At 38.1% G+C, this 27,078-nt stretch overlaps 1 protein-coding gene across 3 annotated transcripts in view; it reads right to left on the bottom strand.

Moving 5' to 3' along the window:
* The window catches only part of FGD4 (FYVE, RhoGEF and PH domain containing 4), a 252,697-nt gene that overhangs the window by 170,701 nt on the left and 54,918 nt on the right, over nucleotides 1–27,078 (bottom strand). Inside the window, exon 1 of one of the 3 annotated variants that reach the window (XM_077170480.1) lies at nucleotides 2,329–2,993. The exons of the other annotated variants lie outside the window; for them this stretch is intronic. Within the exon in view, the coding sequence (XP_077026595.1) occupies nucleotides 2,329–2,350 (22 nt within the window). The 5' untranslated portion in view covers nucleotides 2,351–2,993. Of the gene's footprint in view, nucleotides 1–2,328; nucleotides 2,994–27,078 lie in introns of those variants that run through there. 3 annotated transcript variants of the gene reach the window in all.

The following is a 27,078-nucleotide window of genomic DNA, read 5'->3' as shown; positions in this document are numbered from 1 at the left end:
ATTTCTAGATTTTGAGAGACTGTGTTATATATGTATAACCTGGTATTTAGAGATAATAATGAAGCCAGTCAGGACAGGATTAAGGTAATTCAGAATACAGCGTTAAGGAAAACATTGTCCATATTTTAGAACTTCATCTACTCTTTAAAACCGAAGGAAAAAAAGGCTTATTTTATCCAGAACCTAGATTTTCTGTAGCACATAATCTAACACAACCTCTCTGAATAGATCATTTAAACGATCCAAATGCAGGGAGCCCAGAATAAGAATGAGGGCCTTTAATCCTACACAGCTGAATGTAATGCCTGGATACGTCCTAGAGTATAGTAAGCAAATAATCAAAAAGTACTGGCAAAGTCCCTTAAGTGATGGGAGAAGAAATATGGAACTATTACTCTTACCCCTGATACTGTGTCAAACAATAGGGACACCCAAATCAGTAGACCAAGCAAGCAAGCCCTTGATCTTGAGGCTTGCTCTTGTGAAGCTTACGTATGTAGCAGAGAGGCTCAGCCTACCTATGGGTAGGCCTAAGAGTTACTTCCAGGGGACCTCTTTTGTTGCTCAGAGTTGATCTCTCTCTCTCCATAAGCCCAAGTGAGAGTAAGTGAAATCATTGCTCTCCCCGCTATATGGAACATAACATCCAGGGATGAGCTTGTCACCATGGGATCAACAATGCCATCCTGACCAAAAGGGAGAAAAAAGTGTAACAAAAAAGGTATCAGTGGCTGAGAGAGTTCAGATAGAGTCAAGCGGCTACTCTGGAGGACCCTCTTATACAAGCTTCAGTTAGACATTGCTATCTATCATAGCCTGCCAAACCCCAATCAAAACCATTCCTTCCAATCCTAAAGAACACTAGGTCATTACGTAAGATTCTACAAGGTTCCATGCACTAGGGTAACTTTACAGAAACCTAAAACCATCAGATGGGTCCTTGGAGCAGATAAATCCTGAAATGCAGAAGGGCCAGCCTCTCCAGAACATCAGTTAGTTCCATTCCCCTCTCCTTTATTATTAACAGCCCTTTCATGTTTTTTCAACATGTCAGAATGGCCATAGCCCAAATACCCCTAAAGAGTGGGAGAAAGATCAAAGATGATGGTGGAGTTACACAGATAAGGTAGGGTTTAACAAATGAGTATGATTGCTGAATCATTATATTGATATTTCTTTTAGTCTCAAGTATATTAGAGCAGCTAGAAGTAAAAACCTAAAATGGTGGAATTGTAACCCATACCAAACTCTGAAGTCTGTTCTACAACTAAATATTGCGATGTGCCTTGAAATTTATTGCTTTTTCGTATATGCCATTTTGCACACACACACACACAAAGTTGGTTGTGATGCTAAATGCATAGTTATATGATGACATTGTGAACCACTGATTGTACACTTTGGATGGTTGCATGGTATGTGAATATATATCAATTAAAAAATTACATTATAAAAAAAAATAATCCACATACTATATTGCCCCAGTTTTCGAAGACAAGAAAATAAAAAGTGAAGAAACACACCAAAATACTAACAGTGGTTGTACCTGGATAGTAAAGTTATTGGTAACTTATTTTCTTAACAACCCCTCCATTCCCAACAGTAAAAATACCTGATCATTCAAATGAATTTCTCTCAAGAAAGGCACTCACCTCCAGTGCTTTTTTTCTTTTTTTAAAAATCAAATATAAAAGAAAATGAGAACATTAAAATCCCAATGACAGGATTTAGTCCAGACAACTGCACTTCAGATTCTGATAAATTATATACTATTTCCAGAAATCCTTAAATTTCTGCATTATTGGTATACTTTGCTAAAGCTTTAAAAGCAGAGGGAATTTTATCTCCCAATAATTGATGACCTAGAAGATACTGTGTACACAGATAAGTTCTAAGAAATTGGCTAAAGTATAGCTCATCTATTTAAAAACAGAAGCAGGAGAAATAGAAATGAGAAATAGAAGGAAGAAGGTTATAATAAAGAGATTCAGATGAGAAGATCAACACTGATTGCATTTAAAGCACAGCTCACTTTCACTATTCTCGGAGAACAGCAGTGTGCTATGAAGCCACAGAGAGAAGTGCCATTACCTGTCATTGTTCTTAGACCACAGAAATAAGAAAAAACACGCCATTTTGCTAAAACTACAATATAAAACTATTCTGCAGTAGATCCACAACAATTTTTCAATAATGATACAAATCATTTTTATCATTCAGTAGTAAACAAAGAAAATACCAATTATTTCATCTGCATATATACTTCATATACTCAAGAATTTTAACCCGAGAAATTTCAGAAATGGAAATTTCAAAAACAATACTCACAGCACCCCATAAAGGATCCCATCCAAATAACATCCAGTGGTGCCTTTTGCTCTTCTAGTTAATTATAATTTTTTCCTACTTGAGGAGGAGTTATTTAGATCCATGATTTGAGGGGGAATAGCTATAGGCATTCTGTATTTAGACACCAATCACACACTCATCTTGTGTTTGACATATTAAAAAACTAACTAAAGGGAAGTGCAGAGCTATGTTTCAAAATGCTTCTAGCAGCGGTGGAGCCTCAAAGAATTACACAAGCAATGTGTTTCACAATTCCATAAAGGGATTTCAAAATGTAGTGAGAACTTCAGAAAACTAAGTGGAGTGCAGACAATGGGCCAACTAGGTGTGATTTCAGTGCAGGTTAAAGTCTTGAGATTTATAATAAACTATCCTTTAAAAATAGTCTTAAAGGACCTTAGGATTATTGTTTTAATGACCATTATAAAGTTATAAGAAATAGTGTAAGAAATCTTGAGTAAATAAAACTGTGTTGTAAGCTCCCATAATCCCGGGAGCAATGCTGCCTTCCATTTGCTTCCCCTAACAGCTGTGCAGATTGCCTGGCAATCCCAACAATCTCTTTGTGAAAGAAAGAAAAGGTACAATGAGCAAATTTCTCTTCCTTGTCATATTATATTACGAGAAAATATTGATTACAATGAATATTTGTGTTATTATATAATATAGACTTCTCAAAATACCTAAAGGTTTGTCATCAAGTAGATTCAATGTTCACAAAATAATCCAAATTCTAATATCCATTTTTCATCTGATATTTTGATGTTGTAGTAAGAATTAAATATAATAACTAGACTCGATTCAACTTCATAACATCACTTCAAATTACTGTGTTTCTGAAAGAACAGTAATATGAAATAATTTTATTAGCTTAAAATACTTGAAAGTACTTAAGGAAGTTTTGATGGGTATAATAAAATAATTGAATGTAACTTATGAACCAACAAGCAGAAGCAAGGAGAAAATTACTTGAAGAAATCCACAACAAATTCATAAAGCCTTAGAAATCCTCCTATTGCATGGACAGAAAACTGAGCCTAAGAATGTGAAGGTGGGACAGATACAGCCATATTGCTATTAGGGGAATAAGCTGTATACACTTGAGATCTTTTGATAGATAATTTTCTTTTAGTGTAATTTTCAAAGTATCATACTTCTAAATAACTAGCTCTTTCTTAAACATGCTAACATGTATTCTTTCATGAGGTGGTGATTTTAAGAGCTAATAAGCTGCCTTCAACAAACACTTGCTGTCAATGAATGCATTATTCTAAGCATTAAAGCTGATCTGCATGAAGGTACATAGTAATGAGACATGGTATGTTCTTGTTGCACAGTGGCGTCCAACTGAAGGCTGATGCTTACCAACCTTCACTAATCCCTTAACTGGTCAGCTGTCCTTGGCAGAGTCAGGGCAGGTTTTGCACAAGGAAATGTTGGTGTGGATGACGAAGTCGGGTGGTAATGTCAGCATTTTTGGTTCCCTCTGTCTTGCTCAGAGGAGCATAGAGGAAACGTCAAACCAACCACATGCTAGTGAACGATTGTCTAAAAGTGGAACTGTCCCACTCTGCTACCGTGTACCAGGGCCAGAAGGGTCCTAATGAATATACTGCACATGGCTCAACATATTTTTCAATGTTTTTGCAGTTTGGTAGGCAAAATAAGAAAAAAGAAAATTGATAAGGAATATTAACTGATGATTTGACTTTGCTCATTGTAGATTTTTATATATCTTTACAACCGACCCTTTTCACTGTTCTTTCAGATGTTATATGGATATAGCTGAATAGATATGATGTAGAGATTACACTGAAATAAAATTTTTCTCATAAATGTGCATTCCCTTTCTGAAGTCACTGCTTATATCTTGGTCTCCTACATTTTATAAAAATAGATTTATTCTCTTGGTTTTATGTCAAATGATATTGATCAATTTAGTCACACATACATACACACATACATACACACACTTACACATACACAGGTTTAGTGAAATTTCAGAGTGGCTTTAGGAAACACAATTTCAACCAATCTGTTATAAAGATAAAACTAGAACCACACACATAAAACATTATTGTACATCTGAAAATAAAGCACCATAAAAAGAAAATAGGGCGGGCCACAGTGGCTCAGCAGGCAAGAATGCTCGTCTGCCATGCCAGAGGACCCGGGTTCAATTCCCGGTGCCTGCCCATGTAAAAAAGAAAAAAAAAAGAAAATAAACAAAATTTTTATCTGCTTATAACACCACCATCCTTCAACTGCATGTCATGATAAAATTATCAATAATTACAATTGTATCTAAGGGACAAATTTCATATTAACCCTAACAAGGTGTTATTAGCCTTGTTATATAGATGGTAAAACTGGAATTCAAATCCTGGATAATTAACTTCAAAACATGATCTCTGAAATGTAAAATGTCTGCTTACACTTTCAAAATTTTACCAGAATTACTAACCTGGGACAGAATAATACAAACCTCTACCCTAGATCTGAGTTTTCTTGTGTTTTCCACCCAAACTCAAAATCTAAAATTGTTTTATGCCTGGTAACTAAACTTCCTCTTTGTATTTCACGTGACTCTTTTCATAACTAAATTTCTCAAAACTTTGTACTTAATCTACTTGTTAGCAAATAGTTTTACAAATAACTCATTTGTGCCCTGGAATAATGGGATCATTGTAGAATAACTTATCCTGTAGCCTTATAATTTATCTTAGCGATAGACGTTTTTATCTTAGTTTGATTATTGGCTGAGAACGAATGAGAAGTGTACATTTGTCACTTCCTGAAGGTCACTTTAAGCTAGAAATAGAATTCTGATCTGACTGGTTTAAGGGCTGCTTACTAAACCACACTTCCTCTGCACTGGTAAGCTACCAGTGGGCTGATCACTAAGGAAACAGAAGATAATAAAAAGTATGGGCTATTCAAAATACTTTCATGCTGACTTCTCTCTCCTCTACCTGACCATCTCCTTCATTTTGCCCATCTCCTCTATTTTTTACATTGTGATGATGGAGAAAACTGTTACTGCCTTGGCAGATAAGGGAAAAATCCTTATTCTTATTTCAAACATGAAGCAAAAGTTTCATTTCCTTTTCTTATTAAGTTGTGTGATGTAGCCTTATAAAAATCATTTGATACCTTAAAAAATGCATGCTGAATCCATTACTCCTATTTAATTTTATTGCTATAGTAAAATTGGTTTACAAATTTGAGACAACTCACTAAGAAATGCATGGGTACCAACACATCTGACAGGTGGCATGGTAGTAAGGTTGCTCTAAAGCTGTGCAGCCCAGCTGAACTTTCTGTACTGATGGAGATGTTCTATATTTGTGGTACACAGCAAGGTAGCCACGTGATTACTTGAAACATGGCTAGTATGACCAAGAACTGAAATTAATCTTATTTAATGTTAATTCATTTAACATTAAAAACCATAATCTTATTTACTTTTAATTCATTAATATTAAAAGCCATATATATTTTTTCTAGAGAAAGTATCAGCATTTCATTAAAAAAAAAACCCCACATATATAGCTAGTGGTCAGTACAGATTTAAACTCTAAGTATATATATTTTTTAAAATTTTTAATTTTGAAATACGTATAGAGTCACAAGAGAGGCCCAGTATATCCTTCACTCAGTTTCCCCGATTATTACATCCTCTATAATTACAGTACAATATCATAACCAGGAAACAAATGTTACAATGTGTGTGCATAGTTCTTTGCAATTTAATCAGCAGAAAGAGCTCCCTTGTGCTAGCCTATATAGTCATATCTATCCAAATCCCTCTCCCCACCACCCCTAACCCCGGCAACCACTACTCTGGTCTCCATCTCTAAACATTTGTCATTTGCAGCTTACTATTTCAATCGAATCATATGGTATGTGGCCTCTTGAGATTTTATTTTTCACTTAGCAATCTCCTTGAGATCCAGACAAATTCTTAGGTATATCAATAGTTTATTCTTTTTTGCTGCTACATAGAAATTCCATAGTATAGGTGTGCCACAGTTTGTTTGGCCATTCATATATTAAAGAACAGCTTCATCCTTTTCAGTTTTGGGTTATTACAAAAAAAAGCTGCTATGAACATTCATGTATAGGTTTTTGCATGGACCTAAGTTTTCATTTCTTTGAAATAAATGCCCAGAGTGCCAGACATTTAAGACACCTCTGAATTTCTCGAAAGGCTTTGAATACCAAGCAGGTAGAGGTTATAGCTGCCCTCTCCTACCTGATTTGGAGTCAGCAAAATCTCTGCCCCAGGAAGTATCTGATCACCAAATACTCTCCACCACTGCAGCAGTAGGTAAGTCAGGACTGACCACGTCATTACAAAGAATTCAACTGGTTTTCAACTTTGTTTTGCCACTTCTCTTCGAAATGGTCCAATTTTACTAACAAAAGTCTCTGTTCTAGTTTGCTAGCTGTGGGAATGCAATATACCAGAAACAGAATGGCTTTTAAAAGGGGAATTTAATAAGTTTCTAGTTTACAGTTCTAAGGCCGAGGAAATGTCCCAATTAAACAAGTCTATAGAAATGTCCAATCAGAGGCATCCAGGGAAAGATACCTTGGTTCAAGAAGGCCTATGAAGTTTAGGATTTCTCTCTCAAGTGAGAAGGCACATGGCAAACACAGGCAGGGCTTCTCTCTCAGCTGGAAGGGCATGTGGCGAACATGGCGTCATCTGCTAGCTTTTTCTCCTGGCTTCTGGTTTCATGAAGCTCCCTGGGAGGCATTTTCCTTCTTCATCTCCAAAGGTCGCTAGCTCGTGGACTCTCTGCTTCATGGTGCTGCAGCATTCTCTGCTCTCTCCGAATCTCCATTCTCCAAAATGTTTCCTCTTTTATAGGACTCCAGAAACTTATCAAGACCCACCCAAATGGGTGGAGATATGTCATCACCTAATCCAGCTTAACAACCACTCTTGACTAAATCACATCATCCAGGGAGATGATATGAAATGGGATTTTGATTAAAACATGCTTTTCTAGGGTTCATACATCCTTTCAAACCAGCATATTCCACCCTCTGGATCCTAAAAAAGACACGTTTTTCCCATATACAAAATACATTAATTCCATTACAATACCAGAAAACTTTAGAGCATTTCAGTAACAATCAAACCCAATACAATTTAAAACCAGTACAAAATCACATCAAAGTTAGATACAAGCATGTTCTGTACTCAGGCAAATTCTCCTCTCTCTCTGGACCTTTGAAAACTTATAACAAGTTATTTGCTGCCAACATACAAAGGAGGAACAGTCATGGGATACATACATGATTTCCACAGGGAGGAAGGAACACAGGGGTCACAGGACCCAAGTGGTTTCGAAAACCTGCAGGGCAAAGTCCATTAGATTTCAAAGTCTGAGAGTCATTTATCTTCGGGGCTTCTGAAAGCCGCAGTACCACCCTTTCCAGGGGCCTACGCAGAGGCCTGCCTCTCTCTGAATGTAACCTTGGGGGACATTGGAGAGACCACCTTTTCTCGGCTCCACCCCCTCCAAGCATTGGGGCTGCACCCAGCCTCTCTGCCAACTCCAGGGCACACGCTCAACCCCTCCATGTGGTGGCAGCCAGGCTCTCCCCAAACCCCAAGGAATGTGCTTCACTCTCTCCAAGGCCTGAGGTGGCATGACTCTTTCACTACAACAAGGTGGAAGGCCCATCCTCTGCCTTTGGGGCAAACTCATCCTCTCCACGGGCTTGGGTGGGTCTGCTCTCCTGATCCGAGGAGTCTTGACTTTAGACCTCAGCCTCCATGATTTTGCCTCTGAAGTTATTTTTCCTCCAATGTGTCCCTTCTCTGCACCTCCCAGTTCAGACTGGCAGCAGCTCTGTTTATACAGGTCCCATAGCACTCTCGTTGGCTTTCTATGCAGTAGCCTTGAATCGTGCCCATAAGACATAAGGAGTTTCCACAAATCCTCTCTGGATAACTCCATGTACAATCCTGGCTTTCTCTGAAATGGCTGACTGGTCCGCATTTGGTCAAGTTCTCATGTGGCACACTGTTCTCTGGGGTCTCCTGTCCAGGAAGCCCAGAATTCTCCAGAACATCAGCTTCTGGTTTGTTTGTACCCAAGAGTTCAATTCTCAGCTCATCTCTTTCCTGTACCATTTCACTATAAGCTGTGAGGAGAAACCAGGCTGCACTTTCCATATTTAATTTGGAGATCTCTTCTGCTAAATATACAAGGCTTTTAAAATCTGCCTTCCAGCCAAAATCACTAGTCAACTTTGCCAGATTATCTGCCATTTTAAAACAAGGATCACCTTCTTTCCAGTTTGTAATGACACATGCTTCATTTCTGTCTAGAGCCTGATGAGAAGTATATTTAGAGTCCACATTTCTACCAAGAGACTCGTCAAGCATTCCAGGCCTTCTCCATCAAGCTTCTCACAACTCCTCCAAAATCTTCCCCTTATCCATTTAAACAGCCATTTCAACATGTTTGGTATTTGCAAACTGCAGCAGCACCCCACTTCTGGTACCAAAATCTGTTCTAATTTGCTAGCTGCACGAATGCAATATACCAGAAACAGAATGGCTTTTAAAAGAGGAATTAAATAAGTTTCTAGTTTATAGTTCTAAGGTCAAGGAAATGTCCCAATTAAACAAGTCTATAGAAATGTCCAATCAGAGGCATCCAGGGAAAGATACCTTGGTTCAAGAAGGCCTATGAAGTTCAGGGTTTCTCTCTCAAGTGAGAAGGCACATGGCAAACACAGGCAGGGCTTCTCTCTCAGCTGGAAGGGCATGTGGTGAACATGGCATCATCTGCTAGCTTTTTCTCCTGGCTTCTGGTTTCATGAAGCTCCCCGGGAGGCATTTTCCTTCTTCATCTCCAAGGGTGGCTGGCTCGCAGACTCTCTGCTTCATGGTGCTGCAGCATTCTCTGCTCTCTCCGAATCTCCATTCTCCAAAATGTTTCCTCTTTTATAGGACTCCAGAAACTAATCAAGACCCACCCAAATGGGTGGAGACATGTCGTCACCTAATCCAGCTTAACAACCACTCTTGACTAAATCACATTATCCTGGGAGATGATCTGATTACAGTTTCAAACATACAGTATTGAATAGGGATTATTCTACCTTTATGAAATGGGATTTTGATTAAAACATACTTTTCTAGGGTCCATACATCCTTTCAAACTAGCACAGCCTCTCAGTATTTTTGAAGACACTTTTTTCTACAAATATACCTCATTATAGAATACTGGAACTAGAAAGGTTTGTGGAAAATTATACATCTAAAGTTTGGACTACAAAAGTTTAGACTGGTTAAGAATTTGACCACGGTCTTTAGCAAAGTAGTATCATGCCAAGATTGAAACCCATATCTTCGGATCCCCTATACAGAACACTGCCCTATGAATGATGTTGCATTTTATGCTACATGGTAGCAAATGTGAAACTTTACTGGACACCTTCCATAGAAGCTGTGCTGGAACTTACACGTAAGCAAGCTTTCATTCATTTTATTCTTTTTCATTCATTTTATTTTTGAAACAGCAAAGGCCCTTATAAAAGGAGAAAGACAATTCCCAGCCTGTACACTCCCTGCCTCAAAAAAAAAAAAAAATTACAAGTGGTGCTGCAAGAAGGGGATAGCACACAGAAAAAGAATGAAATGTGACCCCCACCATACAGCAGACAAAAAAAAATGAAAGACAAATATTCAAACCTTGAGAAGAACTCCGAAATGCAAACATGGATAACAGTGGCACTATTCTAGTTGGAAAGGAGAATAAAAATGCAAACATAATAATCTAGAATTCCTTGAAAAATGAAAGTTCTAAAAATTATTCCTGTATAGAGAATACATGAAGCTAGATGTGACTTTGAAAAGTTAAAAAAAAAAAAATTGTAAACATCCCATTTGTTAATGCATTGGTGTAAAGTGATAAAAATTAAATACAAAATTGCCCCTTTCTCTTTTAGCTAGCAAAATATTGGGATTAGAGTCTGAATTCATTTGCTTCTCTTGGATTAAGGCGACATCAATAGGCACAGACTGAAAAGAGGCTTAACTGAGGGAAAGTGGGGAAATCAAGGACCAATCTATTCTTTCTTTCTTCTAGGCCAAAGCAGCTACACAGACCATCAAGGAGGACCAGTCAGGGAAGGAGCACTCAGCATTCTATGGCATCTCTTGGGGCTTGGAAGGTGCACCAGCGACACAGACAGATAAGTCTGAGAAAAAGCCCTATGCATCAGGCAACTTCATTCAGAATCAGGAAGTCAGCAGGGGTTACACAGATACCAAGCAATCTGTGGTAATACAGCCAGGCCATCTCAAGGGCACTGAGAAGGGTTAAGATGACAGGCCTTCCCAAACCTGTTGTGATGGCCACCAGCATCAATTTTTAATATCAGTAACATCAAACAAGAACTTGTAAGTATTGCCTTCACTTAGGCTGAGGCAACTGCTTGGCTCCTTTGGATTTATGGGGGTCCACACGTGTCAGATCTCGTCATCCCTGTCTTCTTTCTGCACATCCTCTGATGATCGAGATGGCATAGAGGGAACTTGGAGGTTTTCTGAATCGGATGAATTGGGACAAGAATAATAACTCCCTCATAAGACTGTTGTATTCATTCTCCCAATTTTCACATCAGTGTTTAGAAAAATTCCAGACACAAGCAAATTCTCAATATATAAAAGTAGTTTCAATACACTCCTTTTGTAAATGTGTTCAATTTCAAGTGTAAAACCATGACTTTTGAGGGGAAAAAACATCTTTCTTTAATAAAAAGGTATCAACCTGTCCCTACTGACAGATGTCTGTCAACAGGGAAGTGGCTTAAACAAATTATAGTGCAGCTATACAATGAAATACTATGCTGTCTTAAAAAAAATAAAATAAAAATAAAGGAGGATTTTGAAAGAAGTGATGTGGAAAATTCCTAATATATACAAATGGAAAAGTAAGTTGCAAACAGTATAATTCCATTGAGAAATAACTCTATACAGTTTGCATATGCATAGAAAAAAAATCTGGGGGAAACCACCAGACTAAACAGACACCACAATTTGGGTGTGAATTTCACTCCTACATAATACATTGCTACAGCCTTTGTTGTTGTTGTTTTATAGTAAGTACATATGACTTTTATAATCAGAAAACATATGGACCCTTCTTCAAACATAGCATGCTTTTACCTGAATTTGTTCACACAGTTTTCAGTGTTCATTCTTCTTCAGTAATCAAGCAGCTCAGATCTGTTTTTAGAACAGTGTCAGAAGCTGCTACATGAGCTGTTTCCTGTAGCAGGCAGCTATTTTTAATTAATGAATATTTTTTATAAGAGTTCACTGAAAAAGAAAAACACCACCACTGCTGTAAGTTAAACTTAAGAGGAAATGTTTGCTTTCAAATATAAAAGTAATGGGAAATGTTTGTTATAAAAAATGTATTCTACCTGTAAAAGGTATTAAGTGGTACGCAGAATTTTGTCTTAAGAATTAGTCTCAGTTAAAAACTTCTCAAGGAGCAAATCTAACTTCTGTTTAGTTAATTTATCTTAAAAAAATAATACAGCATTCATCATAAAGTTGGTACTCAAACCTGGATGAAAAATCAAAGGTGGGGGAAAAAAAAAGAAGGATCAGAGAAAGGGAAAAAGATTTCTTTTGAATCAAATATGTATTAAGCAACTATGTACAAAACACTGTGCTAAATTGACTTGGGAGATTTAAAATCATGGTTGCTTTATCTGCAAGTATGAATAGCAACATAATCTCCTCTAAACAGCCAAAAACGTGACTAGGTTCTCCCAAGATTCATATAAGGTAATATGGCTTAAAAGATAGCTATGTAAACTTCAGTTATACTTTACATCTATCTAATTCTACAGCCTACAGGGGTATAGACCACCACAAGGAAGTCCTCGGAAGAGGCAGCAGGAGTGAGAGTGGATGGCAGAACCTGCTATGAGGTAGAACCAGAGTTCTTAAAAGTCCTCCCAAGTCACTCTCCCCGAGAAGGAACAAGGGTTTTTCCTTCAAAGATCTAAGAATAGGTACTAAGAAGCCCTCACAGCTTGAGCACGGTAATGGTAATGTGCATTCCAGTCACAAGGAGAAGAAAGGGTTCATTGTTCTCTAGCCAAACCCTAACCCTCCAGACAGGTGGCAACCCTCCCAATTATACTGAATCACCCTCACCCTCTTCACTCGCCACTCTCCTAAATTCCTTGCATGTGTAGAATGCTTCACAATTTATAATGTGCTTTCTTATCTATTTTTCTTATTCAAATAAATTTTAGAATTTCTTCCTAATAAAAGATAGTTGCCTGAAAATGTTGGGGTTTAAGAGAAATTCTTGAGGTGGAGTAGTTTGAGAGGATTTCTGAGGGTTGACACCCCCTGGCATGGTGAGAGTTTATGTCCTCTAAAAAGTCTCGCCTACAGCATCTCTTGTAGATGATGTCCTTTGGGTAGTTACAGCCTGGCTACCAGCAGCTGAATAGCTACAAGGAAAGAGCCAGTCAATGAGGGACAAACATACCATCAGGACTAGGCATAAATTATCTTTCTCAAGCAAATCATGCTTTCTGGGGATGCATGAATATCCTCGGAACAGAATGCAGCTAGGGATACCTTCTCATACCTTAACTTGTTAGATTCCAAAGAAGAGAAATAAGGCCCAAAGCAGTTCATATTCTCCCCTTAAAGCATAAGAACACAAATATAATATAAAAATCTTGTAATAAGTCATTAAGCCTCAACAGTGACCTACTTCTTGATCTCTGGCTCATTGCATCACACATATCACTCTCTGTTACAAATCACTTAATTATTCATGCTTGCCTTGAAATACCTCAATATCATGAAATATCAGCCAAAATCATTAGAGAACTTCTCTACCCAGTTCTCACTGCCTTCTCCAAACATTTGCCTAGATAAACAAATGACTCCCTATAATAACTGTACCTCCTTGTGGCTAATGCTTCATCCTAACTTCCCCCATCATGTCAGCATCATCTCATCTTGCAGCCGGCACAGTGCTTCTGTCAGCATTACTTGCAGGCAGTCCCTTTACTTCCATCTTCTTATGCTTACCTGAAGTGCTATTTCTCCAAGGTCCATCTTCTTGCCCCTTCACACTCATCTTCCTATCATAGCCTATAGCCTACCCTGACAATTTACCAAACTGGCAATTATTCTTCTCTCACCAAACCAACACCCCCCCCCCCCCCCCCCCCCCCCCCCCCCCCCCCCCCCCCCCCCCCCCCCCCCCCCCCCCCCCCCCCCCCCCAATATATCTTTGTACATAAACACTTTCTAAATGTACTTTCTACCACTTTATATTGTCTTTACCTCCCCCTCTTCTTCTTGTTTCCACAACTCTTCTCTGGCTTTAATCTCAATTGCAAACTAGAGCTGTCTGTAGGATAGATATTATCATACACAATTGAGAGATAAAGAGATAGAGGCAAAAAGAGATCAAGTGACCTGTACAAGTTCAGACTGAATTAATGATAAAACTACAACTACGGCCCATTTCCTCTCTTTTTAAAAAATTTTTATTGATGCAACAATGCACAAGCACATACATTCTTAACACACAAACATTCCATACATAGTGTACAATCAATGGCTCACAATATCATCACATAGTTGCATATTTATCACCATGATCATTTTTTAGAACTTTAGCATGCATTATTTTATCAATCTACACTATTGAATCATAGATGAAGGGCCCTAATTACTAGTTTCACTGTTTTTTTAAACTTTTTTTTATTGTATAGTATAACATATATAAAGCAAAGAAATAAAAAAGCAATAGTCTTCAAAGTACTCTTCTACAAGTAGTTACAGGACAGATCCCACAGTTTGTCATGGCCTACCATATGATCCTCTCATATTTTTCCTTCTAGCTGCTCCAGAATATAGGATGCTAGAGGGTTTAAATATTTTTTTATCATCACAATTGACTTTTTTATTCTTTTTTTGTGAAAAATAACATATATACAAAAAAGCTATAAATTTCAAAGCACAGCACCACAATTAGTTGTAGAACATATTTCTGAGTTTGACATGGGTTACAATTTCACAATTTTAGGTTTTTACTTCTAGCTGCTCTAAAATACTGGAGAATAAAAGAGATATCAATTTAATAATTCAGCATTCATATTTATTTCTTAAATCCTATCTTCTCTGTATAACTCCACCACCACCTTTGATTTTTCTGTCCCTCTCTTTAGGGGTATTTGAGACATGGTGATTCTAAATTTTTCATACTGTCACTAATATGGGGTAGGGAGATGGAACTATATGATGTTCTGGAGAGGCTGGGCTAGGTTTCAGGACTTATCTGGACCAGATACCCATCTGAGGGTCTAGGTTTCTGGAAAGTTACTCTAGTGTATGGAACACTTGTGTTCCACACTTGTGGAATCTTATATCTTGCCCTAGGTATTCTTTACCTAGGCTGGAATGGTCCTGATTGGGGGTTGCCAGGTTATAAGAGGTAGCAAGGTCTAACTGAAGCTTGCATAGGAGTAACTACCAGAGTAGCCTCTCAACTCTATTTGAACTCTCTCTGCCACTGATACTTTATTAATTATACTTTTTTTCCCCCTTTTGGTCGGGATGGAATTGTTGATTCCATAGTGCCAGGTCTGGATTCATCCCTGGGAGTCATCTCCCACATCACCAGGGAGACTTTCACCCCTGGATGTCATGTCCCACGTAGGGGAGAGGGCAATGATTTCACTTGCAGAGTTGGGCTAGGAGAGAATGAGGCCACGTCTGAGCAATAAACGAGGTCCTTCAGAAGTAGTAACTCTAAGGCATGCCTATACATAGTCTAAGCTTCTCTTGTGAAGCCTGTGTGTAGTGGAGAAGCTTAGACTACCCATTTTCTTTTGACTCTTAGTTTAGTACTCTATTACACAGAAAGGTACCCTAACATCACGGGTAAAAACACAGGACCTGGAACCAGATTACACTGGCTCTCCCACTTATGAACCATGACCTTTACTATTATGTTACACTCTCGGGCCTTGGTTCTCTCATGTGTAAAAGTTGGGATAATAATAGTATCTTCCTTCATTGGGGGTTTGAGAAGATTTTATTAGATGAAATAGGTAGAACACCTGAAATACTATCTGGCACATGCAAAGTTCTCAATAAGCTTTATTATTATTTTTATTAGTAGTACTACGTAATGAATTTCTTAATGTTTGCTGAATACCAGACTCACATTTGTACTTTTCCATTAATCTCTCATAGAATCATGAAATTTCAGCTAGACTTATTCAACCTTGGTTTATCCAGCATTTCATTTACATAGCATGCTTCAGTGGATTATATGCAAATAAGTGCTTAGCATATACTTAGAAAGAAATTTGAGATAGAAAGGCAGTCAAAACTTAAAGAATATTTCAATCTCATGGGATCACTTTACAGTACACTGACAAAACAGTTTTCATATGGTTACATTCTAAACTTAAGTAGCAAGTATATTGCATGGTCCTTTTCCACTGCCATTTTGACCTGGGGCTTCAACCACAACATCTAATCACTTTTTTCCATTAGACTAAAGTTTCTGAAAATAAGTGGGGAGGTGGTCCAGGGGACAGAGCTTTCATTTAAATGTGTGTACAAGCTTTTCAGATCTCAATGTTGCCAACAACAATACCACCTGATCCCCTATTTCACACTGTTTTTAGAACAAAGACAGTAAAAGGAAGACAGATCATAAAACAGGGACATTTGCCACAGGTTTCCAGGTTTACTGTGGAGGGGAAAATAAATATTTGTGGGGATTTTATCAATGTTCCTCCAAATGAGAGCACCTTAGCTATTTAAAGTTCAAAACCAAGAAGAATGAATTATTTTCCTTCTTTGAACAATATTTGAATGGTACTTTCTTATGCTATACTCTTTAAATTTATTTGTCTCACAAGAAGTTAGTATTTTAACCCACTCCAAAGATGCTCTTGATATTAACATTCTTAATTAAGTGGTGTTCTAATTTGTAAGCTGCTGGAATGCAATATACCAGAAACAGAACGGCTTGTAGAAAGGCGAATTTATTAAGTTGCAAGTTTATAGTTCTATGGCTGTGAAAATATCCAAATCAAAGCAAGGCTATAAAAATGTTCACTCTAAGGTATGCAGGAAAAGATACCTTGGTTCAGGAAGGCTGATGACATTCAGGGTTTCTCTCTCAGCTGGGAAGGTACATGGCGAGATCTGCTAGCTTCCTCTTCAGTGAATTCCCAGAGGCTCTGTCTGTTCAGTTGGCTCTGGTTGCTCTGAGCTTTCTCCAAAATGGTTCCCTCCTAAAGGGCTCCAGTAAGCAGCCCCACCTTGAATGGGTAGAGACACATCTCCATGGAAACCATCCATTAAAACGTTATCACCCACAATTGGGTGGTTCACTCTCCAGGAAAACAATCAGAAAGGTCCCACACAGCAATACTGAATGAGGATTAAAGAACTTGGCTTTTCTGGGGTAAACAACAGATTCAAACTGGCAAAAGCAGAATAAAAGGTTTCTGCATCAAGATTTTTAATATTAAGGCTCCTTTGGTATGAAGGTTGAATTCTTACTCTCTCCTATAGCTCTATGACTTTGAACATGCCATTTAACATCTTGAATCCTTGAGTTTTATTCATTTGATTGCTCTTTTGGTTGTTTTTGTTGTTGTTTTGAATAAAGAAGACAATTCCACCTTTTCCCTAGTTATAAGGAATTAATGAGAGCAAATAAAGTTATTAAAAAGAAGGTACTTATTGATCAGCACTGGCTCCCCAACTCAATCAGCATCTGAGGCATCAGTCTATTTCACTCAATAGCTCACACTTGAATTTCTAAAGTTGCCGCAAGTGTATCTGCTAGGTGATGGTAACCAACACAAACACAGAGATCCAATAATTGCAAGAAATTAAGTAAAAATCTACCCACAAAAGAAATACGGTGTAAGTCTTAGCAAAAAATTTAGCTGTGTTGCTCAGTACGTATGTTGCATTTTCTTTCAGTTCTCACTTCCTTTTATTATAATATGGCACAAGTAAATGTGGGATGAGTTGATGAAAATTTCAATGTTGTTAAAACACTCTGTGTGCCTCTGATCAAGATGGAGTGAGAAGCTTCAGGGCTCCTCATGCAGAAGCTTTGAACAACCAGCAGAAACTGGCAGAAACATCTTTCTCAAAGCTCCAGAAAACAGCTAAAGATTTGCACTAACAGGCCAAGCCCTGGGTGGAAAAAATAAGGCAACTTGGAAAAGGTAGGATGTCCTGGTACACAGGCTGGTCCCTCCACCATACTGCACTGCCAATGTGGTCCGTTTATAGTCCCTGTTTATAGTTTCTCTCTCAGCTGAGAGAGAAACCCTGAACATCACCAGCCTTCTTAAACCAAGGTATCTTTTCCTGCATGACTTAGACTGGACATTTTTATAGCCTTGCTTTGATTTGGACATTTTCACAGCCTTAGAACTATAAACTTGCAACTTAATGTGCGAGTGGAGTAACCCCTGTGCACATACTGGGAACCTGTATATCGGATCCAGTCTTTCTGGTAGAGACTTGAGGGACTAATCAGAACACACAACACAGGCTCACCATCGCTGTGTGTAGAAAGCACCTTACAGAGCTTGCATACAGAACGGCTGTCAGAGAACAGTGAAGACGTGGCTGCCTGGGGCAAGGGACTGCTGGCTGTAAAACAGAGTGCAGTGATTGGGACCATGAAGGTACTATTTCCTAAGGAAGAGAGGCTGTTCATACCCACGTGAACCAGGGAATTTCACGAGCCACACAAGTATGCCCAAGACATATTCACTGAAAGGATAAGAGAGGCCCCTATACTTTGGCCCCAAGCTATGCTCTAAACTCATTGTACACGGATAAGCTCTGATAGAGAATACTCCTACAGGTCAAACTCCAAAGACTGGGAAGAAGTTATCTTTTTCCCTCCATCTTTTTATTGTTGTTGTTGTTGTTAGCTCCTGTATTCAGGGAAAGCTGTGTCACAACACTAGGTAGATACAACCTTAAGGACAGATGTCTCAGTTCTAGCAATAACACATTAAAATATCAAAATGTCCAGGTTTCAGCAAAAGAGTAGAAAACATACAAAGAAACAGGAAACAATGACCTAGGCAAAAGAGAGAATTAAAACATTAGAAACCAATGAGGAAGACCAGACCTGGAATGACCAGACGTTCAAGAAAAAGACTTTAAAAATGGTCCTACTTCTTTGTGGGACATGACTTCCAGGGGTGTAAATCTCCCTGACAATGTGGGACATGACTCCTGGGAATGAGCCAGAATCTGGCATCATGTGATTGAGAAAGCCTTCTTGACCAAAGGGGGAAGAGAGAAATCAGACAAAATAAAGTTTCGGTGGCTAAGAGATTTCAAACAGAATCAAGAGGTTATCCTGGAAATTATTCTTATGTATCATATAGATAACTCATTTTTTGTTTACGGTGCATTGGAGTGGCTAGAGGAAAGTACCTGAAACTGTTGAACTGTATTCAGCAGCCTTGAGTCTTTTTTTTTTTTTGGCACGGGCAGGCTCTGGGAATCGAACCCAGGTCTCTGGCATGGCAGGCAAGAATTCTGCCAGTGAGCCACTGTTGCACTGCCCAACCTTGATCCTTGAAGACAGTTTTATGTAACTATACAGGTTTTACATTGTAACCATATGATTGTGAAAACCCTGTGGCTGATGCTCCATTTATCCAGGGTATGGACAGATGAGTAAAAAAATAAGGATCGAAAATATAAGTAAATAATGGGGTCGGGGGACAAGCAGTTACAAAAACTGAAGTACTAGCAATGAATGAGAGGAAGGGGTAAGCGGTATGGGGTGTATGGATTTTTTCTTGTTATTTCTTTTTCTGGAGTGATGCACATATTCTAAAAATGACTGTGGAGATGAATACACAACTATGCAAAGACACTGGGAGCCAATGATTGTATATTTTAGATGGACTGTATGTGCTTGAAGATATCTCAATAAGAATATATTTTTAAAAATGTTCCTAGATATGCTTAAGGAGCTACAGGAAAACATGGTCAAAGAAGTAAAGGAAATCAGGAAAACAACAGATGAACCTAAAGACCAGAGAGACTGTGGAGAGCAAAGTTTTTTCCCCACTTTAGTACTTTTGTTTCAAGTGATCACTTGGTAAGCCTGATAACTAATGTATTTTCAAGGACAAAGACAAAAGATATGAATATAGTTACCAGGGGGTAGACAGGTATGGTGACAGATTATATGCCAGGCAGATATAGAAATTTTCCTCCTTGAGAATCCTCCCAATCCCGTAAGTATCACGATGTGGTAGCTGCTACAACTTCACAGCTCTGCATTCTAAGCGCTGACCCAGGCTGAGGACCGGCAGGCTGGATCATTTCCACAAGCGGACTGCAGCGCCTGACTCTGATTGGATAGGGCCTACATTCAAGGTAATGGCTAGTCAGACAGTAGAATTCAGAACATCTTCCAGTCTCTAATTTTTCTCATAAATAGATTTTGCTTAAAACAATAGGTTATTTGGTACAGAACTAGAACTCAAAGAGCAGCCCCGGCCAGTAGAAAGCTACAAGATCCTGGGAGAGCCGGCCTCTACGGACTTCTGTTTGTACATTTATAAATAGGGATAACAGTGCCTTACCTCCCTGATGGCAGAGCTTTTGTGAAGTTTCTAATAGCTATGATTTTATGACTCATGCTTTTAAGATGACAAATTCTAAGTAACAAATTTCATTGCCAGAAACATCCTTACCAAGAAGAGAATCAAAATAAATAGCACAGAAATAAACGCTAGGGTACAGTTTTTTTCCCTGTGTCATCTTGGCTAGCCAGGCCCTAGCTCCCATTCCTCCAGGCTCCCTAATCTTATAGGTCTGCATAGAGCAAGTTCTTGCCTCAGTCCAGCCACCCAGTGGCAGCAGGATTCACATGACTGTAGAACAAGTGTTGTCTCCTTATGCTCAAAAGGAAAAAAAAGGCATGGGCCATTCCCTAAACAACCAAGTTCCTTTATTAGCCACCAGCCAGGAGCCAAGAGACTGGGCCCTCTGACTCCAACCTTCGGATCCCTCTGCCTCCTAAAGCTGGCTTCATTAAGAGAAACTTGATTTCCAGAGGAGTCATCAGTTGAGAAGCCACTATATTTGCTATCTTTTTAAAAAAATTTAAATTATAATACAAATGGGCTTTTAAAGAGTTTCAAAGACCCATACAAGTGGAAAATTATCTCTTCTTAGACTTTACTGATCTAGACTCAAACTCACCAAGCTGCACAACTCTGGGGTGCAGGAAGAGGCCCAGCACATGTGGACAGCACTCTACAGGGCTGCACAATGCCAGGAAGACAGGGCATACCCAAGGGCCCTGATTAAATCCATCACCGCTTAAATATCTCTGAGTTTACTGTTTAAAACTTGTCAGAACACCCCCTTAATGATTTCTTGGCATCAGCGGCCTCCTAGCCTTATGTAAAGGCAAGCTCCAGAAATGCGTACTTATGAAAAAAAATATCCCTTGAAACAAACGTTTAACAACCCTTGTGACTAAGAATGTGTCAAATTGTCTCTATCCTTCCAAAGCTCTCTGCTGGCTCCTGCTTACAATCAAAATAGAAAAGTCCTCTATGACTAGTCCCCTCATGGTTAGCCAAAAGGGACAAAGAAATGCAGAGTTACATAATACATTTCATTTCCTCAAGTTGCCCTTTCTCCCAAAGGGGGAAAACACTGCAGCTAATTCCCCTTCAATCTTTTTCTTTTTTTCTTTTAATTAATTGCTCTACTGACAGGCAGAATTGCCCCCCAAAAAAAGAGAGAAAAGGAAAGTGACACTTCCTATGCCTGTGGCAGATGCTGTGCTGGACTTTTTACATACATTTTCTTTCGAGAAAAATGAAAACCAAGGTTTCAGAGTCAGAGATAATAGTGTGGAATCCCTGCTTTCTTAGTTACTTGAGGTACAACTTTGGAGAAGCTCTTCTAATTATCACCCCCCTTTTACTTTCCTGTAATGTATATATTTTTTGCTACATAGGAACTCAAACATTTTTCTGCTAATAAACTACTTTCAGCCTTTTGCCTATTTTAAAGATATTTAGAAGCCTACTCTGGCAAATATTAAGTTTGGTTTTAAATACGATTACATAGTAGCTTCCTCATAGATGAAAAAGAATTAGGTGCAGGCAAATGCTAGTACACAAGGTCAATCTCAATGACACTGGTTAAAAGTTGAGCAAACCCCAGAAAGAAAGTATAAATGAATGACAGTGAAGGATAATGGGTTTGAAATAAGGGAGGGACACAAATATATGAGAAGATAATGAAATGATAGCAATTAATTATTGAGCATTTAACTGTGTGGCAGATATTGGATTAAAAGTTTTGCATGCACCGTTGGATGGTATACTCACCAGAAAGGGTAAACTATGAAACAGCTGTGAAGGCATTTAAAAGCCACCACACAGAAACTGGAAAAGTAATTTTCTTACAATTTTCCTATCACAAATATGCAGAGTTTTCTTGTTATTACCGTCTGATATCAAGCAGAAATAAGGACATAAAACGATTGAAAGAAAGGATAATAGTCACAGAGTAAAGGGCATAAACTCTGGGAACAAAGATGAAGAAAACTTCCATTTTAAAAATGCACATTCCTCCAGGAAGGTTTCTGTTTGCTTTATAGCATCTCTCAGTGCTCTGTGGAAATATGTGGATTCCAATTCCACTTCTGCTAACTGCATAAATTCAAAACAGACTAATAAACCACCTGACAAAAAGATGTCCAAAGAGGTAGAGAAACACATGAATAAATGGAACTATTATATTAAAATCAGAGATAAAGCCAGATATATTGAAAATCATAAGGGGCCATGAAAACCTTCATCTGAAAAGGGCAAAATAAAAAAAGCAACAACAAAAAAACCCAGTGAACAGTAAAATACCATTATGCTTTTCCTTGCATTCTTTTGATCCAAAATATGATAACTGCCAAAGAAAAAAATATTTTTTCCAAACTGAATATTCTATTATCAAACAGAAACTTATTAAAATCAATATTAACTTGAGCATAATGAATAAGTTATGGACTCCAGACAGAGAAATAAATAACATATTTCTTGCATGGATTAGATGTTTCGTGTAGGGCCAATAAAAATTTTCAACTACTAATTAGAGAAAATCAGCTACTTGCATTCTTTGTGTCATCCAACGTCATTTTCAAATGCCCAATGACTCAACAGAAACAGTGTGTAGAAAGAGCATGGGGTTTTAAGTGAGAAATCTAAGTCGAAATACTGAATCTGCAACTCACTGGGATCTTGGGAAGGTCTTTAACTTCTCTGAACCTCAGTTTTGTTATCTGTAAAATGGCAATATACAGCCATAAAAGACGCAGTTTCTTTTTTTCTTTTTCTTTTTTGTAAGAAAGGGGGGAACACCCTTACTTGGTTCCTCCTGTGTCCCCACTCCAGTTCTGTTCTCTATGCTGTTACCCTGTAGTCTAGACTGATTCTTTTTAGCCATGGCTGACACTATATCAATAAACAAACATCAGAACCATCTGCCACCCACCAGGGAAACCCAAGGTCTCCAAGTCTCCTTAGAGCCCTTCCACACAGTGGAAATCTATCACCCACAAAAAAGGATGTCCTTGCTAACTGTGAAACGCTTTGTAAAATTCATATCTACAAAATAATAGTTCAAACCTGGAAAAAAAAAAGGCAATATATTTCACAGGATTACTTGCTAACATCATATCATGTAACATGCAAAGGAAACCACATAGTGACTGGCACCCAAAAGAATCTAAAGAGATCCTCAAATGACAACCCCGCTCATTTCAACGACCTAGAAACCTCAAACCAGCATTTTTCAAAGGTGATATGCATCTGAATCACCTGGGGACAGGGAGAGAGGTGGGGAGCAAAATTTGTTTGGTGTGTGTTTTTTAAAAACAAGTGCTGTAATGGAGAAATTAGGATTTATGGGATGATTTTGATTACTGAATCATCTGCCTTTTTCCTTTCTGGGATACTGTTGTAGACAGAGGGGAATACCTGAAATCCCTAAACTATAAATTAGCTGCCCTGATATTTGAAATGAGTGTAAAATCCCTATCTTGTGCCTTTGTGACTATAAGTGTTGTTACTCGCTTTACCTCGTCATTTTCTTGTACAGCAAAGGCCCTAATGCTAGTGAAGAATTTGAAGTTAGCCATTAACTAGCTTCAGCTCCAGATATTTGTAAATATTAACAGCTAAACTCTACTATTGAAAGATAACTTGCTTCCCTCCCTTTTGGCTTACACCATTAGTATTGAAGTGATAGTTCTGCTTCTCCTTCTTTCAATTAATGTTCTCTTATTGAAATGATAATGATAAAACTATCTCCTTTTCTGTGTTGAACTTGCTATCCGAAATTACCTCCCCTTCCCTTGCTAAAAACCTTGAACCCCCTAAATTCCAGGAGACAGATTTTGGGCCGCTAGGCCATCTGCTCTCCTACTACACACCTAGTAATAAACTCTTTCTCTCTTTGAAACCCCGGTGTCTCAGGAATTGGTTATTAAGTGCATGGAGCAAAAGAACCACGGCCTTTGTCCAGTAATAATGCTGCCTGGTGATTTTTATGAAACTAAAGCTTCAAGTCATACTCAGTTCCTTTTCTCTTACTGTCAATCACCAAGTCCTGGGGCACTTACCTTCTTATAGCTCCTTTGCCTTAGTTTTTCAGCATCTCTTTCTTAATCAGTCATCCCGACACTTTTTTTTAATCCTCTTTTTTTACTTTTTAGTGTAGTGACATCTATACAACTCAACATTTCCCATTTTAGCCACTTTCAAGTTACAATTCAGGAGTACTAGTGTAGCCACAATATTGTGCTACATCACAAATGCGCAACACCCCAACTTTTTCATCACCTTGAACAGAAACTCTGCACCCATTAAGCAATAACTTCTCCCTCCCCACCCCAGAACCTGGGAAACTATAATCTACTGTTGGCTCTCTATGAAAATCTGCTTCTTCTAGATATTTCATATAAACAAGATCATGCAATATTTGTCTTTCTGTGTCAGGCCGATTGCACTCAACATGATGTCTTCAAGGTTCATCCATGTTGTCACACTGTATCAGAACGTTACTTCTTTTTTACAGCTGAGTAATAGTCTATTGGGTGTATGGGCCACATTTTGCTTAGCCATTCATTTGTCAGTGCACACTTGGGTGTTTTCACCTTCTGACTGGTGTGACCAATGCTGTTATAAACATTGGTGTGCAAATATTTGTTCAAGTCCCTGCTTTCAATTCTTTGGGGTATATACCAAGCAGTAGGAATGCTGGGTCACATGGAAATTCTATGTTTAACTTTCTGAGGAGCCGCCAAACCAACTTCCACAGCGGCTGCAGCATCTCACATTCCTGCCGAGAATGAACAATGACTCATATTTCCCGCATCCTCACCAATATTTACTTCTTTTTTTTTTCACAATGACCATCCTAGGGGTGTGAAGTGGTAGCTCACTGTGGTTTTGATTTGCATTGCCTGCACTATTTTTGGTGCAAAAATAATAATGCACAATAATGCAAACATCAGAGCCCTTCAGGCTTCAGCTTACATTTCATTAACTACAATTCAATGTTTGCTTTTGGCTCTTTTTCTTTCTCTGAAGTAAAAATTTCATACCGTGAAATGTACAGCTCTTCTGTGCATGATTCTCTGGACAAATGCGTGCACTGCTGACACTTTTTTATCATGCCAACCCCTTGAAACTTTTTGACTCTGCACCACAGGATTTGTACATTTATAAATTCTAAACATGTAGTACTATAATAAAACATTATAAAATATACAAAAACAGACCTTTTAATAAAATGATACAAACATAAAATGAAAAGCAGTTTAAAATACTAGCTTCAAACATTAGTTAATATCACAAGGCATGATAAAACTTAAGGTATGGTTCATACATAATTAGTGGATGTTACTGCAGATATCAAAGAATATTCATGGTAATTCCGATTTTATATTTTGGCCACCTATTTGGTTAAGACAGTCATTGTTTCTGCATCATAATGTGACTGAGAGAGTTATTGGAAGTGTAAGCTCTTCTGTTTCCTTGTTGATCACCTGTCTTGTATTGTTAGCCTTATCTTCAAATTGTGGTTTCTTTAAAGGAGTATTATACTCACATATCATTTTGTGAGAGTTTAGTTCAAGTTAAGCAGTATATTCCATAGATCCATTAACTCAAGTATAAACTGCAATGTTTAGCAACATCCTACATGCAAAGCCCTATCACTGCCTCTGAGTGGTGGAATTCCCACCACTCAGCCTTAGGTCTATCAGGTAGGATGTGACATGTAACAATATGACATCCAGGCTAAGAATTCACCATCAACATATATAATACATGCCAGTAAGACAATCTTTCAATTTATATAATAAATGTTAGTAAGGCTTAATTTTTGAAATAAGAATAAATAGAAGTTCTAATAATTTCTCCCAACACTTTGTCATATATATGCCCAAGCACACGCATACCCTGCTTGTCCTTTAAATCTTAAAGCAGCCTCCTAACTAATGCCAGCTTTGTCCCCCTCCAGTCTATCTTCTGTACTGCTTATAACTGTTATCTTTACATAAATTATAAATTTAATCATGTTACCCCACTCTCTTCTCAGAAATCCTCAGTGGTACTATACTGTCTACAGGTAAATCCAAACTCTTTAGCAGGACATAAGAATCCAGTGGCATACAAAGTCTAGCCCCAAACTCATACACACCCAGCTTCATCCCTTACCAACGCCCACACTGTGCCTTATTCTGGTGCCCTGCCAGGTTCATAGATGTTTCCCGTACATGGTCTTTTACACCTTTATTCATTCGGCAAACATCTATTGGCTGCCTATTATATGCTAGGATTCAGGGAGGATAAATAAAATACTGTCCTCACTCTTGAAGGCTCATTCTCCCAGAAAGATAGTCATCAAATAAAGTTACAGCATAATGTGAAAAGTACTCTAACAGATTTACAATAAAGTGTTCTTAAAACCTGGCGGAGTGGGGGGTGGGGCAAGGAATTATTCTAAGCACCTTGTATCTTGTAGGTGCTGTTCCCAGAACATTCTTACCTCCCTTAGTCCCTGATATCCTCAGATAAAACTGTGTAAACATTATTGTTTTTAATTCATAAACTACCTTAGGCAGACTTAGTTGCTTCTTCCCGGGGGCTTCTATGTCACTTTGCACATACTGTTATAATACTCACTGCTGCTATTTTATAATGAAATAGACAATATAAATTTTGTATTAAGGTCAACCTTCATATGTTGAAAAGGAAGAGCTACAAAATAATTCTCGTCTAATGCCAATTATCAAACTTTTAAAGTTAAGATTAACCTTTCAATAAATATAGTCACTCCTTAGGTGCTTTATTTTTCCAATTTTTAACTGAAGTATAATATACACAGAGGAAACTGTACATCCCATGATCAATGAATTTTCACACACTGACCAAAATCTAGAAAACTACACCCACCCGTAGTCTTCATAAGTTCCGGTAACTACCTCACTATCTGGATTCTGGACACCAAAAGGAATGATAACCCAGCTTTTAACTATTGTAGCTTCCTTTCATAATAAAAACTCTTTTAAATTATTCAAAATTGAGAATTCAAAGAAAATAAAA

The sequence above is a fragment of the Tamandua tetradactyla genome, chromosome 7, assembly GCF_023851605.1.
Source record: "Tamandua tetradactyla isolate mTamTet1 chromosome 7, mTamTet1.pri, whole genome shotgun sequence".
Lineage (NCBI taxonomy): Eukaryota > Metazoa > Chordata > Mammalia > Pilosa > Myrmecophagidae > Tamandua > Tamandua tetradactyla.
This window is presented reverse-complemented; position numbering and strand designations above follow the sequence as displayed.